The sequence below is a fragment of the Phaseolus vulgaris genome, chromosome 3 (assembly GCF_000499845.2).
Source record: "Phaseolus vulgaris cultivar G19833 chromosome 3, P. vulgaris v2.0, whole genome shotgun sequence".
Lineage (NCBI taxonomy): Eukaryota > Viridiplantae > Streptophyta > Magnoliopsida > Fabales > Fabaceae > Phaseolus > Phaseolus vulgaris.
In genome coordinates, this window is record NC_023757.2 from 42572633 (window position 1) to 42594772 (window position 22140).

General features: G+C 31.4%; 1 protein-coding gene across 1 annotated transcript; it reads right to left on the reverse strand.

Annotated features, from left to right (window-relative positions):
* Positions 1-1789: 1789 nt before the first annotated feature.
* LOC137807871 (pantothenate kinase 2-like) lies at positions 1790-16928 on the reverse strand. The gene is made up of 22 exons (XM_068608706.1): positions 16395-16928; positions 15627-15836; positions 15385-15437; positions 14890-15006; positions 14178-14297; positions 13978-14072; positions 13794-13887; positions 13506-13637; positions 12807-12919; positions 12516-12708; positions 11396-11604; positions 11269-11313; positions 11116-11164; positions 8744-8826; positions 7783-7899; positions 4809-4872; positions 4441-4587; positions 4184-4342; positions 3831-3914; positions 2963-3157; positions 2799-2870; positions 1790-2211 (listed from the first exon to the last, which is right to left on the reverse strand). Exons 1-22 carry the CDS (start codon positions 16555-16557, stop codon positions 2122-2124), a joined length of 2604 nt encoding a protein of 867 aa, XP_068464807.1. The 5' UTR covers positions 16558-16928; the 3' UTR covers positions 1790-2121.
* Between the last annotated feature and the right edge of the window lie 5212 nt (positions 16929-22140).

A 22140-nucleotide genomic window follows, 5' to 3' on the forward strand; every position in this document is an offset into this window, starting at 1 on the left:
ACTGTAATACCTAATAGATTAATACAAACATTTGCCTAACTGCAAAGCTCAACTCTTTGACGCATAAGTTATTTTTAAGCGTAACAACCACTCGTTGGGATAACGTATTATAGGTGGTTCGATAACGGCTCGATAATGGATTGTCTGATAAATTCAACTAACACTCGTTAGGATAGTCTCAAAATGGCTCTGATACCATATTATACGAAATAGACTTTAAGCCTAACTCAACCCCATAAAACCGGCTCATGAGGTGAGATTTACATCTACTTATATACTATGAAATTTTCTAATCTCTAATCGATAACATAAATCAGAATAATTTTAATATTCAAAAGTAGACAATTACAAGTAATCATTTAAAAATGTTTTCACCTTAAGTTACCTCCTTATTTGTACTAGTTGTATGGACTTATCAAATTCTACGAAAATTTCAAATACATTCTAATTTCTAATTGCGATTTTAAGGCGGATTTAGACATAACACGACTGCTTAATTACACTTAATTATTTAGGGAGATATATGTCACTTGAGTATGTTGGGATTGCGACACGTGTCCATCCCACTTAAGAATAATTCTATTTATTTTACTGGAATATGTGTTGATAATTGAAAATGACTTAATTTTAATCGAGTTAATGATGACATGTGTTTTAATTTCAATCTATTTAGGAAAGTAGCTAATTACGACAATTCAATTTCTTATCAAGGTCTTGAAGGAAAAAGACTTAGAATTAAAAGTGGAAATATATTAAGTGATTTTTTGGGTAGTTACAGTTTGCTTTGTAAAAAGTTTATTTATCCTAATTTATATATTTATTAAAAATATCAAGTTTAAATCTTTTAAAAAAAATTAATGAAAAATGGACTTAAAACGTTCATTAAGCTTGACCCACTAGTTTTTTTTTTTTATATATAACTATATTATATATTTTATATCTAAGACATATTATAAATATATAATACATAAGACATGATACATTTGGTTTATTTCTCTTTGTTTATGTGAGAAAATGAGTTCTTAGTTTTCTGAAGGGGGAAACATGTTTTGAAGACCTTTGGGGGGCTTTTAGCGTTGCCTAGAAGACCTTTATTTCATTAGGTATTCAAAAATACTTTTTGTAATCTAGAACATAGAAGCAAAATATATAATGAAACTGTATTTAGAAATGGAATTTCAATCATTAGTTGTCTTAAACTTTTATGGTTAAGGTTTAAGTGTTCAAGAAACGGATTCTTAATTAAAAAAAAAAAAACTATAAAATCCCAAAAAAAGTTTTATTTGATTTTCATAATTTGAAGTCTTTAAACATCAATACAAAATATTCTTTTATATAAATTAGTTATCAACTATAATTAGTCATTTATTGCACAAGTCCTTCGAGAAAATAACAATTACTTACTATTTATTATTTTGTAATTGATAAATTTGTCGTTGGACGAATTGTGGTAACATACACAAACCATTAATTTTTACCAAGTTTCACAATTTGTATGTACCTTCAGCGAGTTTTCACTTAATCTTACTCATCCAATCTATAGATTTAACAAATCGGGTACATGATTTACCAAATTTTAATCGAATAGCTCAAACTTTTTAATCTGAGTTTGACTGCATACTGAGCATACTAAAATTTCGCATCTTCTTTAGCACAATGAAATTCAAATTTCATAGAACTAAAATAGAAAGAAAATTCTTCAAAAGCACTCTTAATCAATTTTTTTACATGAAAGGTTTCCAGTCCAGTTTACCCATTGAACCAAAATAAAGAGAATAATAATTCATGGTTATAAAAAAACACATTCAAAGGCACACCTTAATCATTTGAATTCCTGGGATGAAAGGTTTCAAGTCTTGTGTTTCCCATTGAACCAAAGTAAAGATAACGACGATTGTTGGCTATAAAAAGCACATTCCTTACAAAAGGATTATAGTATGATTCACGATTTTACAAAATCAAAACTTAAAAGAAAATGGTTCCCATAACTTAAGCGCGTTTTATGTTGAACAGCTGAGTCTTATGGCAAACAATCCTGCTCCCAGAAGATTATTCTAGATCCCCTCCAAGAACAGATGCTATTAACATATTGGAGTAGGAGCTCGTATAATATACAAGCTTTCAGTTAGCAGGCTCGTATTTGCAAATACAGTCATATAAGTTCCCTTTAATCAACTTTTCAGCAAATCTCTGATTTTTCACCATTGCAAGCTACCAAAAAAAAAGGGAGAGGGAAAGAAATGTGTCAAAGGAGCCCCTTAGACGTAAATCATTATCAACACAATAGGGGGCAGTAATAGGCTTCATTAAAAATATAAAGTAATTAAATGGTGCAGTTTCACATTAATATTGACGTACAATAGTTGGAATTTAAAGAGTACATTCGCAACTCTAATACAGAAGTTATGAATGCCATATCAATGAAAGAATAAACCATTAGAGATATGAATGTGCAATAAGGTTGCCTATAAACTACGATGATTAGATTAAGTACTGCTCAGAGGTGGATGCCAACAAAGAAAGATTTTGAAAATATGCGTATGAGAAGACAGACAGTATATGCATAATCACAGATATGGCAGAGTGATAAAGACTTTGCATTTAAGGAATCCTAATGAGTTCAGGAATTCACGCAACAGGCAAAGCAAATGAGTTTTCAACATTGGACAATGGTCATGGATAAGAGAACAAGAAATCATAGAGAAGTATTAACTCAGTAACTATACCCTAATACAACGATAAAAATGCCAACTTGAAATTTAGCTGACTGACAGTAAGTGTAAACTACATGACCTTACCTTCAAAGCATCACACTTAAACTGGGCATTGAGATTGGTATGAAGAGCTCTACCCATTCCTTCCAAAATTATCTGTCCAAGAGAGAAAGCTCAATTATAATATGCACCCTGATTTTATTAAATCCATAGTAATGTTATTAGATAAACAGAATTGTTCTCCCCACCAAATCGGCATCTTTTGCAGCAGCAGCCAGCTCGGAGCTGACCTGTCTAAAGTCTATACATGGGCTACCACACCCATTTTCAACAACCATCAAGGGAACAGAAGATGGATTTTCTCTTGGACTGTCCAAGGTAGTACTCATTGCATCAACAAGCAAGCCACCAGATTCAGCAGCTCGCCGAAGAATGTCACAGTGCTGTAAGATAGAAGAATTAGTATACTGTTTAAACTAATCCACGATCATCACAGATACTGCGGTTGAGGTGAAGTGTAGAAATTGACAAAAAAATTAGGTCAATGATATCAGGATCTTCCCATTAACACTTAAGATACCACAGCAAAATACTTTCTTCTTTTACCAATGATGCTGACAGAGAAGCACATAAGTTGACACAGAAAAAATGTTCTCCAAACCATTATAGTTTAAATCACGCAAATGCTGGCTTACTTGATAATTTAAATTGCAAGGGAAGGTCTACAAGACAAGAAAAAAAATAACAATTGCATTTTATAAATTTATGCAGTTGTTGATTTGGATTTTAGAATAAAAAATTAAAGGGAAGATCACAAAGTCAAGAAGGAAAAAATTAGTCAACTAAAATATGGCAGTGCTACAAACACAGATTTTTACATAATGCACGATATTTGGAAACTGTGCTTTACATAACATCATTGCACGCCAATTTTGTGTTCATAGAGATTTATATGCTAGGAATTTAGTAAGCAAGGAATTTTACCAGGAAAACAAAAAAGGAGAAGTAACTAAATAATGGCAAAGACATTCATTCATATAAATCTTACAAGGGAACTCTCCAACGTCACAAATTTTACAGAGACCAACAGATTGCAGTTCATGAAAATTCACAAACCTTGGCAGCCTCAGCAACAATGTCAGGAAGCTCCATTGCAGTGACATCATTCAAAGCAGGAAGGGAATTTGCAACCAGGACCACCTGCACTCACGCATTATATATTCAAACTACACACTAATAGGCATAGGATAGGACCAATTATATGAATGTTGATTTGATTCTTTATTGCATTACCCTACTTACTTTTTCTATCAAGAGAACAAACGTAATTCTTCAACATTTATACTAAATCAAGACACCATTATTAAATTCATGGTTCACGAGTAGTTAAAATTCATTCAGATCAGTTCATTTCCTGCGTGAAAATTCATTCCATTATACAAATTTAAATTTTCTCCAAAAAAACTCACTTCAGTTCCACGACGGAGGAGTTCTCGTGCCAGGGGAAGCATCCCAAGAACAATGTCAGCACCTGAATTATCCACAAAAAGTAAAGCTCTTCTATGTGGGGGTGGTTTCTTGTCCCCAGTTCCTAATATTCTCTCTTTAAAGACATCAAAGTCATCCACCTGGATGGAAAACGATTAGCTTAATATTCAAAAATCAATCATTATAATAAATTAAGAAATGAAATACCCTCATCATGAATATGTTGAACAAAACCTACTCGCCAAGGTCTCTGCATTTTGTTGCGACTCATTCTGTAAATTTCAATAATAGTTCCTTTAAGATAGAGATCCACACATGCACGAGATCCCCAGTCAAAAATGTTTGCAGCAAGAACACCTTCGATTAGAGTAAGTAGTCTTGTTTCCTGAAACAAATGAGGCTTTCAACCAACATGATTTATGAGAAACAAGGGTGACTTAGGGGCCTACGAACATTTATTTCAGGTACATTGTCAATTCCTCTCACTTTACATATATTCACTTGAAAATGAATGTCAGTTGCATATATCATCCACTACACTAGAAAGAACAAATATTGACTCCTCCCACCAATTTTTATTCCGAGGATTATATTAGTAAGGCATACCTCATCCAGACTATCAAGCTCCATCAACAAATCAGGTAAGACAGCGATTGATGCCTCATTTTCCCTAGGATAGATATAAAAATAACAAATTTAAGCGATCAAGAATAAGGACATTAACTATGATAACATTGATAGCAGGGAAGTCCTCTTTTTGTTTTTAGATTTGAGTTGTATGCCTAAAGCTAGTATATTTTACAATGCAGCTATGAAGTATTTTCCTCTTGGTGCGATTAGATATATAAATAAAAAAAGACACTTTGGTTTTTATCTTGAACTAAATCATTTGCAATTCCACCTGGATAAACTATAAACATAAGAAAAAATCAAGGTTTTGGTAATGAAACACGAGAAATCTTAACAATTTACTTACGGAAACTAAAATAAGCCAAATATTAACAAACAAATTCCAGTAAGGGGAATTCTTTTAATGAAGAAAATAAGAATATGCATACGAAGGCAGGATAATCACTACAAGAAAAACATGAAATAGAAACCAATTTTTAAAGACCAAAGTAATTAGTTGCAATAGTAACTAAATTAGAGACAATTTTATAAACTAAAAAAAAATTGGTTTCTAAATTAGTTTATTATTGTTAAATAGTTTCTAAATTGGTATTTAATTAGCTACCAAGGTTTTAACTACCAATTATTTAGTTTTTAAATTTGGTAGCAAAAACCTTGGTTGTTAATTAGGTACCATTTAACAATAATATAAACTAATTTAGAAACTAAAAAAAAATTTAGTCTCTAAAATGGTTTCTAATTTAGTCACTATAACAACTAATTATTTTTTGTCTCTAAAATTGGTTTCTATTTCATGATTTTCTTGTAGTGAATGAGACCTCCTAGATCAACTCAAAAAAGTATATTTTGATTTCCAAATGTTTTTTGAGGTTTACAAGAAAATTGAGATTTTTAAATGGGGATGCACCTGATGTTATTCTATTAGATTTTCCTTTACTTGAATTTTAAATAAGTTTTAGATAGTGATTTTGTCATTGTTGAACATTTTATCTTTTGTTCTTTGTTTCAGTTAGTTTAAATTTCAAGTAAATCCAAGGATAGGAAAGATACTTCAGGGATTTCAAATTATTATAAGCCTACACAAAGGCGTTCTCATTTATGAATTTGAATGATTATTTTCCTTCATCTTTAATCTCTCGTAGGTTAGATATTTTTATTTCACAAACTTGTGATTTGTAAGCTCTCACAATTACAGAGCTAACGAACAAATTTCATGCAAAAGAGCAAAGGATCTCAATGAGGATTGGTAAAATGATTGGAAGAACCTTTTGAGCAAAATATGATGGCAGATGTTTTCCAGTCATCCAGCTACACAGGGAAGAAAAATGTCTGTACAAAGATAAACCTTTCTTTCACAGTAACTTTTGCAATAAACTTGGTCACAGTGAAAAAGTATTGCAACTTGAAGAAAAAAAACCTGCAATAGCCCATATGACATGAAAGATTGATTGAACAAAATAATAATGATGATGGGTATTTATTTGTGAAATCACAAGAACTCAATTCACATTAATTAAATATTTGGCTTATTTGACCGTGATTGCACCAATCACATGATGAAATGTTTTTTTTCCTCCATTGACAGGTCAACTCAACCAAAAGTCAAGTTGGGAAATGGCAAAATTGTGCAAGCCAAAGGAAAAGGAACAACTGTTATATCAACCAAGAAAGGTATGATAAGTGTCACAAAAATGTTCTGTAGATTCCAAAACTGGATAGAAATTTCCTTAGAGTTGCATAATTGTTAGAAGTGGATTTGAAGTCTCTTTCAAAGGAAAGAAGTGTTTTATTATTGATGAACATGGAGTTGGAAATAGTTTTTATTTGAATTTGGATCTAAGTGAAGTGACGATCGTGATTCTATGGAGTTAATGAAAGTGTGTTTAGGATGAAGGATTGTGTTACATAAACTACACATCGTTAAGGTTCATGCAAGATGAATTTGGGATGACAAATCTTGGCAAATGGTCTTTAAAGACAGGAGGAGTTAAATTAAATTATATGATGACAATGATTAAGTTAAAATATTATTGGCAACTTGCTACTAACACATTTCTGATATCAGGTTTGAGAGTTAAAACTCAGAATTTCCAAGGGAAAGTTCAAGGAGGAATGTTAAGAGTTATGATATTTCCTTTACTTGAATTTTGAATTTTAAATAAGTTTTAGAGATAGTGATTTTGTTATTGTTGAAGATTATTTGTTTCAGATCGTTAGTTTAAATTTCAAGTAAATATAACGGTAGGCTAGATATCTTAGGGATTTCAAATTGGTTATACATAGGTATTGTCATTTATTAATTTGACTGATTATGTCCTTCATTTTAAATCTCAGCATTTTTCTCTGCAAGTTCCACTGTTACTATGTTCTTATTTTACAAAATATTTCCAACATATTCTTATTGAGTGCCAGCAGTACCAAAATCAAAGTTTACAATTTGACCTCTGAAGGAGATTTGGATTTTCAGGTGGATTTGTCAAGAAGAGACCTCTCCCAGAGAACGACTACGAAACAGACAAAAAAGTATAGACACGACAGAAGAGTCAAGAGCCCAATTCTTCCCTTTTTTCTCTTAATTATATTGAAGAAATTAAAATTCAACACCATCTCCTTATATAACCATTTGATAACAGTGGAACATGCATTCTGCATAAAATTCAGTGAGCCAGAATAATGCATTGCATCCTGTCACTCAACTAGCTAAGAGACAGTTACATTACATCTATGGCTCAACGAAGATAAATGAGAAAAGCTAGTAAAATCTATGTCCCTTTCCAGAACACTCTTTCCAACAAACCATTATTGGATGAAATATATGTAAGTCCACTAAATGATGCAGTATCCACTCCTTATTTTATGGAACCTATATGTGTTTCGTCAAATAAAAATAAACGTGTTGGAAAAGAACATGCAAGAGAGTGTATTTCTAGCCTTTTTCAAATATAATTACCTCTGCTTTATACTTATATAAGCATCAAAAAAATGGAATTCCCTCAAGCACTCTTCCCTCATTTCCAGTAGTCTGGCCAGGCCTAACTTGCCGTATGCAGCAGGCTCCTCCATTAACCTATTCAGTTCTTGTGCAAGTTAATCAGTTACAAGTATATTGCCAACCAAAATTAATAAATTTTAAATACTTCTTGATCTCAATGAGTGTCATATTGATAAAAAGGGTACAAAAATGCATCCACATGTAACTGAAATTTAAAGATTATATTCCAGATATGCCATAATCTACAAGAATACGAGGGTATGAGACCAGTAAACTTATCAGGCCTGGAAAAAGTGTATTATGACAAAGAAAAGTATGTTATCCATGATAAGAGAGAGTGATGGAGCATAGAAGGAAACAATCACATATCTTATCGTCTAAAGACTATAAAACAAACTAATCTGACCATGTTTAAAATGTCAGAGGTAGTATAAACATAAAAGTCAAAACTCATTGTGATCATTGGGAAAAAAAGTATAGTAAACCAAATAGCAGGTTATGCATTAAAAATATCATTTCCTTAACTTATCATTTCATACTCAACCAGATATTTTCTTTCACAGGCTTGGAAGGTTAATGTAGGGAAAGACCAACAGCAGTGTCAGGGAGTTCAGCAACTAAAGTTGCTTTAAATATACTCTTTCTTTTTCTTGATATGCTTTTAAATAATCATCAATTACACTGGTGGAGAGCCTGACTCACTAAAATCCTTTCAAGTTAAAACTAATCAAATTGATTCCACAACAATGATCAAATAAATGGTTTTTACAAGAAATTAAACTAATGCAATTGATCAACCATAAAATAATTAAATAGTCTCAAACAATTCTTAAGTTTGCTTCAAGATAAGAGGATAAATACTGACTTCAATAACAATAGGAAGGAAGTCATGAATACAGCAACATCATGTCAATATTACCTAGTCAGGTGGGCAGAAAATGCACGAGCAAAAGCATCACCCCTTCTTTTGGCATCATCAGTCCCACCTTCACTTGCTACAGCCTAACATATTTTAGTAAGGGTATCAGATGAATGGATTGAGTATTATTAAATTGAATTATATTGGCTGGGTTAAAAACAAACTATCATCCATAATCCATTAAAAACATATTAAAAAATTCAGTTAATCCATGACTCGTTTAATAAAAAACTAGCCAACTCATTCATTAACCATTTTTTATAGATGGAAATCCAATCCTTCCCTTTAAATTATATTGTATCATATTCCTTAAAAAAAATTATAAAATAAAGTTCAATATTTATTCACAATTTTCTATCAAACATTGTGGAAGATTCATTCCCTGGAGACTATGATCAACCAATGAACTCTGGACTACTTGACCCAATGAATTATAAAAGTATGTTGGATAGTTCACTATCCATCTAAAAACAAATAGTGATCCAGTCCAACTAATACATTGGTTTTTATTCCATATTTGGAGGATTGGTTAGATTATAGATGGATTGAATGGTTAGTGGATTATTAGATTGAATTGTATTCACTTCATATATTGAATATTGAATATTTTTCAACTCCTCAAGATATTAAATGTATTTACTTTTTATTCAATACTTTATTTATAAAATGTTATGAGGATTAGTAGAAGGATATATCAATATTCAACCCAATAGGTTTAGGGTTTCTAATTCTAACCATCAATAAGTAGAACACATTACACAAGACTGCTACCAATGCTACCAATGCAACTACACTATTCACTCCATATGCTTTCCTAGAATACCGTGATGCCAAAGCTCATAATCACTATAAACCCTATAAACAGAATTTATGTTCATAATCCATAACAAGCTTTCCCTGGTAGTTTTCAAGTGTTTCACTGTTTCACACACACACAGTGTTGTTTATGGGTCACGCTAACAAGCCCTAAGGGCATTTACTAAATACTTTAACTATACATTATCAAGTGCTTCTAATTATTTGAAAATCAGGAATTGAACATTTGTGTATTTTCATCCTTTTAATATAATAAATGTCTTTTTTTCAATGACAATTTTCTACCATTCTTTTTCTTTTACCAGTTCCTTTAGGACACTAGCATTTATCATAATTTATATGGTACCCAAACTACTTAGAGAGGAAAGCAAAGTTTAGTAACATTTTGTTAAAGACCTCCTATCAATTAGTGATATAGCTAGCAGTATATATATACAGGAGAAAACCCTTGCCCCCGTGTAAGTTAGTTTTTGGGTTTGAGTTAGATTCAAACATAAGTGTAAAATGGCATCATAATCTATCTTAGTAATTATTGTTGGGCCTATTAGGCCACCTATTACCAGTTGGTCATTACTTGACCACCCAAAAATTTCCTGTTTAGTAAATTACACGATTGAAATGTTTGAACCTGAACATAAGTGTTGGGGATTTCACATTGACTAGTAATATAGCCAAAATAGTATACATACATACATATATAAGGGACAAACTCACTTCATGAACTAGCTTTTGGGGTTGAATTAAGCCCAATTCCAAATTTTAAGATTTACATTGCTCCCTTTTTTATGGGATAGCAGGATCTATTTTTCTTCTTTGTTCTGCTAATTACTAAGGTGAGGTTGTCAGCTGAGAGATTTCAATGTTGGACATGAAAAGAGACTATTGGGAGGGATATAAACAAGACAGGCGATTCAAGCTCTTGAAACTTGGATTTGACTTGTGAAAAAATTAGATATTCAAGCTTGACTTATTTATTTCAATAAGCTTAATTGAAAACTTAGAGTTGTCTTGTTAAAAAATGTAATAGATCTTTGATTATTTAGCCCATTTATAATGTAATTGTTTTTTCCTTTTACGTTAACATTATCTCTTTTTTTGTTGTTTAATTTTAACTAAAAAAGATAAACGAAAAATAAACGAGAATTTTAATAAAAATTATTAGTAGAAGAACATATAAAACTGTTTTCATCAAAATTATATAAATGAGCTATTCACAAGCCCATGATGTCAAAATTTAAAACTTCAGTCCAGTTCATTTAAATAATCAAGTCTAATCTCAAACTTTTCTCTCTTTATTCTCTTGTAAATTTTATGATATATTGACATGTGTAAAAAATATTATTACTCATTTAGTATCAGTATAGTTATAGGGTTTAACTTTTTCATATGCAGAAACATAGGGATAGGGATACATTTTAACTTTTTCATATGCAGAACATAGAGTTATAGGGATACATTTCCTCGTCATGTGCAAGGATGTTCCTTCTATTGCCAATGCAACATATGAAAAGACAAAGGATGATAGAAGTCTAGGTGTTTCAAGACAGAACTGTTACCTTGGCCACAAGATCAGGCAAATTCTCCGACAAAATTTTGAACCAATACCTACATCAGATACAATTTTGCATTAGCCGCAGAAGCTAAGCACTAGAGACAATTGAAGCCTTAATTGGCAATTAAACTAAAAAAAATTACAATACTGTGCTCACTCTAATTCATTGGGATCTGAGAGATCAATAGTATTAGGTTCATACCTGTGGAGATATAAGTTATGTTAAAAAATCAACTAATATAAAACTGATAACAGAAAGCCAGTGTGTTGAGTATGATACATACATTTTCAGGTCTGCTAATAATGGAAACACCTCTAAAGTGGGTACTAGATGAAGGACACCAACATTTAGAGCACTAGCATCGGACCGCAGAATACTTCCTTTTGACAAAGGAACTTCAAAACCCCCAAGTCCAGTGGTTCCAGGACGAGTCATCGGCACAGGGGCAGTGATCTCAGTTCCCTTCTGCAGAAACTTCTCCATCCAAGAAATCTGCACTAGAATTGCTTGAATATAAAATTTCCTGACAGATTGAGCAGCTTCCATAAATAAGAAAAATGTAATATCACTGGAATTGCTTAAAATGCCTCTGGATGGCATATCAGTTTCTAGAAGCTCTAAATTCAGTCAAAATCATGCAATCAAGCTGGCAATGGCAAGTATTATATTTTATTGCTTTATTAATTCATTCAAGAGCTTCAAAATGAATAATAGCACAGGAAACTGATTAACTTCAGAAATGCAACAAAACAAACACTTCTTACTACATCATGGGAGTTCTATTAAGTTAACACAGGAAAGTAAAAAACCTAACAAAAGAAAAGACAATATAATACACATACCTCATAAATGACAAGAACCAGAAATTTTTTAGGGATTTAGAAGAACAATAATCTAAATTAAAATACAGAGAAAAGAAAATAAGTGTTTTTTACAAACTCAATTCATCAGAAATATTTACGAACTGCCAAAAGGATATTGGCACAGCTAACAAATTTTTCACTCCTTTCTTTTTCACATTATAATGGCTTTCTCCATATTTAGAAATATTTTACTGTCTTTAGTGGGTAGATAAATATTCCAATTCCATTGAATATGATTCCTTCACATGGATTGTCATCCAAATTTGTAGATTCTACATTTTCTGACATGAAAAATTATTCACAGAATCTCACTAGTGGACTTACTTTATTACTTTTATTATTGCTTCAATAGAAACCTGAGTCCAAACACAATATATTAGGATATCCTTGATAGTAACAAGATTGATAACCAAAAAGTTCATTCCCATTAATTTAGCTTCAAATTTACACTATAACTAAAAGTTAGAACACATTTAATTGGATCATTTTCTCAAACAGGTGATCAGCAAACATGAAGGTTTTTCAATTCCTCTCCCTTGCCTTCTCATTCAAATTTCTAAGTGGGGGACCATGAATATTGCCTCCTGTATAGGGAGCACCCATTGGGAATCTTTCAACTAATTGATGCACCATGAGGTCATCTAAACCATGCTTTTCGTAGCTCATAAATGCACCTAATGCTCCCAGAAATCCTTCATGTCGCAAAAACATTGCTTGTGCAGCCCCATTAGACCTGAATGACAATATATAGATCTTGACACGATATAACAATTAAATCGAGAAAACATATAAAAGATTCTGCTAGATTAAGTCATTAGAAAATTTATGCACCAGAAATGAATTGCAAAAGAAATAGCATCCATGGTATAGGCATGACCCCTTATAAAAAATCCTCCAAAAAATATTCGCTTCAACCCAAATCGCAATGCATTTAAGTAGGCTATCTACACAGAAGAGACAAAAAGAACACAGTTGGTCAGCTAAACAATGGAAGAACAAATATATATTGATAATGCCAGAAAGCATGATCTAGAACTAGTGTCATGCATCATCCTCATTATGAGATACGTGTCCCAAATCATGTCTTTTCTCATTGTAGGTGGATCAAAAGAACATTTTTCTAGAAAATATTTCTATAAAAGGAACATACTTCAAAACCAGCACGCTCTCATTTAAAGTTTAACCAAATTAAAGATCTGCTGTTTCTGAAAAAACTAATGAAATTTTTTTCTATTTCAACACAAAAAATAAATGTTTTAAGTACTTTAATGGAGAAAATCCGGAAAAGATACATGTTTTCATTATTTAAATTGATATTTAACAATATTCAATTAACTAAACACAAAATTGCATGTTGTCTACGCATCTAATTTTTCAAAAAAGTACTCGAGTAGAAAATAACAAACTTACAAACATGAATAAGCTGAAACAGTAAAAACATTAGCCCAAATGTAACAAAAATTGCATGCGCTTTTCCAGCTTCATATATTTCAGTAAAAAAAGATAAATTAATTACAATTGTAAGCTCACTTGGGCAATATTGTATGATATCATTCGCAGAAGAGAGAGTGATATATCTTCAGGTCTGTAATCTTCAAGTCCCTTTTTTTCTGAGGTAGCCTTGCCAAAACTTGAAGCAATGGTAGAAGCCGATAGGCCAATCTAGGGTTATTTAATACCAGTAAATACTAAGTTGTAATTGATAAAAAAAGAATATCAAATGACTCGTATCAATATAATCCAGAATTTAAGTAAATTTAGACCATTTTTTTTATATCGGATAAATATCATGTGGCATTGACCAATTGCAAAATTTACCTTAGCATAGTCCATGCCACCATAAATGTCCCCGACAAGCATGTCAGTATTCCTATTATCTCCCTTCTGACTCAGCTCAAGCAATTCATCGAAACTGGAACTCATTTTAAGAAACCCATTGTTAATAGTTCAAATATAGAGGTAGATAAAGGGTAAAAAGCTGGAGAACTATCAGAAAAATGACCTCTCACACTTTGTTAACAGCCTTCCCAAGCCCCAATAAGTACCACCACCAACATTAGTCCCACTGATCCTCTCAAATTTTCCATCCCCATCAACCTGTTTGCCCGGATTAAAATAATGGATTACCACCAGTTCGTCTTTATAAAACACACACCAAAGAAGTCAGCAAGTTAAATAAAATGAGGAACTAAACAAATATACCTTGATCATACTAACACCAGACCCAATATTGACTAGAAGATAAGGAAACAAATCATTATGGTCAATTTGAACAAACTCTTTCTGGCCCTCCATGTGGGTAAAAGCTTCATGACGAATCGCCTACTAAGAAGTGATACAGCATTTAATTAGTAATTATCAATTTAAGTAGGCAAGAATGAATTAATGGCATAGTCACATGCTCCAAAGCATACATACTCTTGTTTTTTTAAGAGAGAAGAGCTAAAATAGAACTTAAATACAGAAAATAGAGTTGTCAGCTATGGCTATATAAAATTATTCAAAAATTAAATTTTGGCCTTATTTTCCTTCAACTAATTCATTAATAAAACAATTCATCAATGAGTTTGAATAAAATTTAGATAATGGTCTTCCCGCACTCGTGGAAGTGATAGCATGCCAATCTTGGCAATTGATTGGCTCTTTCCTTCTTAAACAAGGGGGAAAGCACTATAAACTGTCTAAAGAAGTGTAAAAAAAGATAACCTTTTTGCTTCGATTATTTATCAAAGGAAATAATGAATAACTAGTTGCACTGGCCTTATCCTCATGATAACTATCATGCAAAGAAAGGAAATTATGCATATAATAGACGACTAGCAAATACATTTCAACTCACAAGATGGTATTGTCACTATCAAGATCATTCTTAAACAAATACAAAAGAACAGATAATTCCAAGAGTTGGATCCACCTTCAGCAAGAAATTTGCTCCTGCCACGAGACAGCTCATTTCATCTTCTTTGTCCAGAATAAGTCCAAGTCTTTCTTTGAAAAGGTCAGCAAATTTGTGTGCTCCACCACCAGTAGCCTTTGTCACAAGATGAATCAATGAATGCAGTGGTTCAAAGGTATTAACACCAAACAAGCACTAATGAATTACACAATTATAACAACAGCTCTTTTAAATTCAAGTGTTATAACCAATACCAGAAACATATGAAACAAAAGCAAACATCATCGAGGTTCATTATTACACAAAAGGGAGGAGGGACTAGGCTGATTATCATTTTCGCAATAACTACTTTCAAATGTGATAAGCAAGACATATATATCATAGCCATTGTGCATGCAAGCACAGGCAAAAATGAAACAACTTGTGTTTTGGAGATTTGCTACATCCCTTCAAGACAAGAAAAAAAGAACCCAGCTTCTGAAAATGTACAAATAGTCAGAGAATCTAAGTTACCTTAATTATGGCATTTAATTCAGTTGAGCCATCAGAATAACGAGATTCCCCTCCTGTAAACAAGAAAATCAATAATCTTGAAAACGCTAAGTTCTGAAAGCAATTGAACTAACAGAGAAGACACACCAAAATTACAAGATGATATTCAAGCTCAAAACATACAGTTCTGATTTAGCAATCAAATGAGGTAGAGAAGAGACCGATAAAACATAAAAGAAGTAAATTGAATAAGATAGTAATACCACCGAAGTGAAGCCTTTTTGAATAAATGAAGTCTAAGCACTCGTTAATCTTCCCAGTCTCAAACTTCACGAAATGAAGCCTTCCACCAAGAATAGGATAGCTTCTCCTGTTACTGGGAAATCCCAGACGATTCTTCACATTTCTCATCCTTTTATCATTGGTTGATTGATCTTGGTGTCTTGAAAAGTACATCAACTTTATAAGAGATCCTGCACATACAATTTCAATAACCATAAGTTCCAGCCATACTTCAAATACTAACAACCTTTTTCTCTGAAATTAACAACCAACTTAAGAGTCGCACGTTATTGAGGGGAGAAACTGCCGTTGCTACCGTTCAATCATTTTTTTCATTATCCCTCGTAAAAGGATGATGGAACACACAAAGAAAGATTGCAAGAAATGGTTACTTCCAGTGTTTTTTAATCATAGGTATCCTCCACAGCGAAGACGATTATCTTTGAACTGGATACAACCATTACAGGTGGCAAAGCTCTCGCTCCAAAAATTTAGAATTCAAACTTGAAACCATTGATTAAAGGCGCTCTCAGGAAACTTTTACATATATGAGTTTCTGAACACCAAAGAATTTACAAAACTGGGTATAAAGCATAGTGAACTTTGGACAAATAAAAGAAAGGTTGAAGCGACTATCATCACGCTTCCACCACCATCAATCACTTAACATCAAATATTACTACAAGGAAATTAGGAACAAGTTGTAAACAACAAGGGAAACACGAAATATGAATCTAAACTAATCATACCTCCAATGTCAAGAGCGAGGTACGATATATCATGAGACTGATTGGGTAACAAAATAGATGGGTACTTCTCTTCCACGTTTCCTTGAATTTCTGCTTTGCTGAGATCCAACAACTGAGGCCGAGAACTCGACCCGTGCATTGAACTGTTACCTGTGTGCGCCATCTCTCTCTCACACTCTGACACTCTATCTCAGAGTCTCAAAGTTTGAACAACAACTCCAATGTTTTTTCTGCTCATGAAACGGAGTTACTAACAGAGGACCCATTCCGCTTGACCATGGCAATGAAGTCAACCCCACCTAACCACTACATCCTTAACCTCACCAAACCGCTACCTCAGTCAAGCCACGTGTGGACGCTACACTGGATCAACAAACGTAATATTCACCCCTCCCTAATAAAAATTGCACAAGTGAAACCCTTTTGAATTAACACCAGTAAATCTCTCTAATTCCATGGAGTCACGTCGTTTCAAATTTTGTAAATGAAATCTTGAGTTTTCTACCACCTTGATAAAAATCTTCAACTCAAATTAATTTTTTTGTCTTGTGGGAGTTGGATTATGGGAAAAAAAAAAGGCGTAAGAGATTTTTTTGTCATTTTTAATATATTCTAATTTAAGATTTGGCTCCTTCAACAAAAATGTGGTTTAGATGATAAAGTATAATGATAACTATTAATTACAAAATTAAGATTATAATTCGTTCTAATTTTTGTTAAATATGCATTATGGTTTCTCTAAATTAGGGATTCCTTTAAGGAAGTGAATTTGAGATTATTTTAAAAAAAATCTAAAAAAAAGTGATTTTGGTAAATAGTTTTAAAAATGTAAGAAAATTTATGAAAGATCATTATAGTAATTATATTTTTTCAATTGATAATGTAAGTTTTATCATTATATTTTAAAATTGTTAAAGATTTTTTTTAATTATAATTGTTTTTAATTAAAATATCATTTATGGTGATAGAAATAATATTTTTGGTATTGAGTTAAAGCTAATTTCTCATTGTCATCAACTTTATTTTAAGAAAATTTCATAAATAAATATTAATATAATAAATTATAATGTATAAAAGCGAAATTCAAAAAATGGATTCTCTTAAAAAAAAATACCCATAAAAGATTATGGTCAAGTAATAATTGATTATCTCATAAAAATATGTTAAAAATTGATTTTGACAATGTAAACATTGATTATAGTGTGAAAATCATATCAAAATCGATTATACTAGTATCAACATCGATTATCATATGAAATCCAATTAAAAATTGATTATCCCAATGTCAACATCGACTATCCAGTTAAAATGTCGGGAATCACTAATGTCTTCTCCAACATCGATTTCCCATTGAAAAACAATTAAAAATCGATTTTGCTTGATTGGATAATCAATTTTCTTTCTTAATTTTCATATTTTATCACGTTGAACCATTATTTTTTTAAATAATAAAAGGGTAGAATTGACATTCTTTATTCATCTAGGTGACTTTCTTCATTAATCCACAATCACGTGCGATAATGAAAAAATAATGTTTCTTCGTATTTTTGTGCCTCATAAATCTACATATACAAACACATTTCATCATGCAAATCAATCTAGATAAATGGTATTTACCCAAGTTTAAACACAATGTTAATCTTATAAAAACTTTAAATTATTGATTTTGTAGAGATTGATATTGTAACTTATTTTCTAAAGTGTATGTCCATTCTTTAGTTATTCAAGTGTAGGAAAATTAACAACGTGGAGTGGGTCATGCTAGCCAGTTTCGTAGCCCATTAGCAAAAAGAGTGGGGTTGACTCACTAATTAAGCTTGGTCTGTTTCTTCCTGCACCTCCATACCTTCTTCTCTCACCTCCATAAATTTTCAAATTTTAAAAAATGCCCCTTTGTAATATTTTAGATTACATAATCCGGAAGTCATTTTTCAAATTTGTAATTAGCTTCCGGATTACATAATCTGGAAGCCTTTTTTCATATGCATGATTACTTCCGAAAGTTTTATTTAGCTTATGGATTATGTAATCCAGAAGTCTTTTTTCAAATGAGTTTTCAGATTAAATAATCTGAAAACTATTCTATGGGGGTGACACAAGAAGGATAAAAATGTATATTGATGTTGTGTATGGAGGTGACAGAAGAAGATATGGAGGTGCAGGAAGAATTAGTCTCTAGCTCGTTGACCTGCTTAGGCCCACTCTGTATAACTCGTAGCCCATGTGGGATGGGTTCACTTTTCTTTTTTTTTTGTAAAAAAATTATACCTCATTCACTCATTATTGCAGTGTGGTTTTTATTTTATTTTATTTAAAAATTGAATTTAATGTACTAAAAAGAGAATTCTTTATTTTAATAATATAAAGAAGTTAGTTTTTTTTTATCAACAATAATAAATAAATAAGATCCACTTTAGGGGGTGATCAAACCCATGTACAGAATCGCACAAAACAAACAATCCATCCTCCTATAAGTTTGTCACTAACTTCATACTAGAACAAATATAGTCTAAACAATCTAAATAAATTACTCATGTTTAATTGAATACATACAAACTAGGGGATTATGTAGCACATACACTGACATGAAGATATGCATAATCTTTAAAATGTAGGATACGGGGACACAAATCCATATATTATATAATCACGAATTATATAAATTGACAATAACAAATTATTTGTACAAGTATTTTCAATTTTTTTCATGGGTGGTTCAAAAGTATTTGTTTCTTGTTTTTATAATCATAATAAAAAATTATACAATATTTTGAGTTTTTATAAATTTAATGTATTTTTTTTTAAAAAAAAAATCGTGTTAAAACCATGTTATAATTGTAAAAAATCCAACAAATATTTTTTTAATTTGACGCTTCATTGATACGTGTCCTATAAGTGTCATGCGAGTGTCGGTGTTCGATATATGTGTCCGACATCGACCACGCCAATTAAAAGGATTGTCCGAGCCTCATAGCCAAGAGATACAAACACCAATAAAAAAAAGGAAAAATAAGCAGAAGAGACTTTAAAGGTTACCTAGGATGAGACCTTTAGTTGAGTCATGGAATCAATGTGAAGAGTGACAGTGAATTTAGTTTTAAGTAGAGTCTTATATTTAAAATTTGTTAATATAAAATAATATAAAGAATATATTTCAATAGGATGGTTAAAAAAATAATCATCTTCATTAAAGTATTATGTAGCAAAACTTTTATAAGATATTTTTATACATTTACATACATATATAGGAAAAATAGATGCAAAACAAAACTTTAATTATTTTTACTTAAGCCTCTTAAAAACCCTCATACTTGAATTTATATTTTTATCTTCATTGAATAAATTGAAACAGGGGTAAAATTTAAATTTTTCAGTAGTAAGAATATTTTTTTTATAATTAATGAAATTTTAGTTTTTGAAAAATATATTTTTCTTATGCAGGTTGTTCCACCATGAGTTACCTCTTATGCGAGACGAGTTAGTGAAATGAGTCCACACTCCTTACGCATGACGAATCTATACAGGACGGACCAACCCGCATTGTCACCCTAAAAATTAGTAAAAAAATACATTTTTCTTATTCAATTATAATATTTTTATTTTATTGACTCACATATTTTATAATAGTATATGAGGAGAAAATAACAAAAATTATAAAGAAAATCAGTATTTTTCAGCATTAACAATTACTAATATGTATAATTTTATAGTTGTAAAAATACTTAATTTTAATTTCTTTGTTTATTGTTTTAAAAAAAATCTTTAATTTTTTATGTCACTTTCCTCTTACACATATAAACTCATATTTCATTTTATTTCATCTTCTTTTTAATTGGATAATAATAATAATAGCCATCTAGCACACATGAATATTACAAATAAGTACTTTAAGAAAACATCATTAGGCTATTCAAGAAAAAATAATACCAACTTCCAAAATTCCTAATCTTTACATTTAAAAACATTGTTTAAATATGTGGAAGTCAAAGTTGAACAAATTTATTGTACTTGTTTTATAAAATTGTTTAGATTATTTGGTTTTAGATACTAAAATGAAGCAATTTTAGTTTTCTATGACAAATTCCAGACTTTTAAAATATTATATTGTGCAAGGTTGAGTGCGATGAAACAAGGGAATGCATTTGTCAGAAAAAAGTTTTTAAAAAATGTCTCATTTTTCATGTTTTTATGTTTAAATTTTTGCTCTTTCTTTTTAAATTAGTACTCTCTGTGTTTGTGTTGTTGGAAAGAAAGAAGGGCTAAATTTGTAACACCCCATAATTTACATATAACTATTACAATAAAAGTTCTACCAATTTCTATACAAACTTGGAGTTTTTCAAAACATTCCTAATACATGATTAGGATTTATAGAAATACAAATATTTACATATCCACAGCTCAAAATAAAACTCTGTAACCTCTAAGGCTCTCTTGCACCTGTATGGTCATCTGCTCGTGTACATAGTACAGTCATCGCAGTTCAAACACAGCAAGAAAAGCAAGGGTAAGCTACTGAAAATAGAATTTTATAATATACACACTTAAATCCAAAGAGAAAACCAAGTTACATGATCAATTTCACAAATTACACAATCTTCTTCAAATCCCATCATTAAAACAATCACATAGATCTCACATGGATCTACACATCCAGAATATTCAACAAACAACGTCTTCCGGAAGACCCGTATTAAGTAAGTCCTACCAGAGACTAACACCTGATCCAAAGATTACCAGCGAATCCAACAGAAAGGATCAGGGTAAGTTCAATACAACCCAAGCTGTGCATCTCATATGTCACGGTGTGCATGAACTCCCCCATCAGCTTCTCACCACCTGATATCTTAGTCTATGTGACTTAGATCATCAGTGAAGCTCGGAGATCTCTGTTACCACATAGGCATCAATACTTAATACACAACAAACATCAGTCCATACATTATCTCGACATCAATACTTAATACACAACAAACATCAGTCCATACATTATCCCAAATGTATGAATTCAATTTCATACCATTTCGTCATACAATATTATTTCAAAAGTTATCCACAATATTCAAAAGTTTATTTGACATAAAAAAAATACACTTTAATACTAAATCATCAAAACCCAATATTTCCACAAATTTAAATAATATATAAACAAACACACAATATATAAACAAATAACACCCCTGTAAGAGAAATTCAATATTGGGACCACGTCCCTTCCGCATTCAGATCTTTTATCCTAGGGTGCTATTAAAAATTAAATTTAGCTTCCCTTACCTCAATTGCTTGCTTTCCAAGCAACTTTTAGAATTTTATTCCCCACAGTTTGGATAAGCTTCAAGGTTTACGGGCCTAATGCAAATTATCCAAACAGAACAAAATTTCAGTATATAATAGAATAAGTTGAGAGGATTAAACTTCTCAACTGACCCCACAAAGATTGATGACTAAATCCTAAGGAAAAACAGAGAACAAAGGATATTTAGAGTAAAAATGAACTTACTCTGTTTGAAAATCTGAATGTTCCTTAACTCCTCTGCTACAGCGTGGTATGATCAGATTCTAAAATAGATTAAAATTGGGAGAGAAATTAAGAGAGAGGGAGAGAAAAGAATTGGAGAAAGAGAAAGTGATAGTGGGCACACTGTTAATGCTTTTTATAAAAAAAGTGCGTTTACAAAATTGAATTTAATCCCCCTCCTATATATATTGAAGATGATTTATTGAATAAAATGTAAAAAGGAATAAT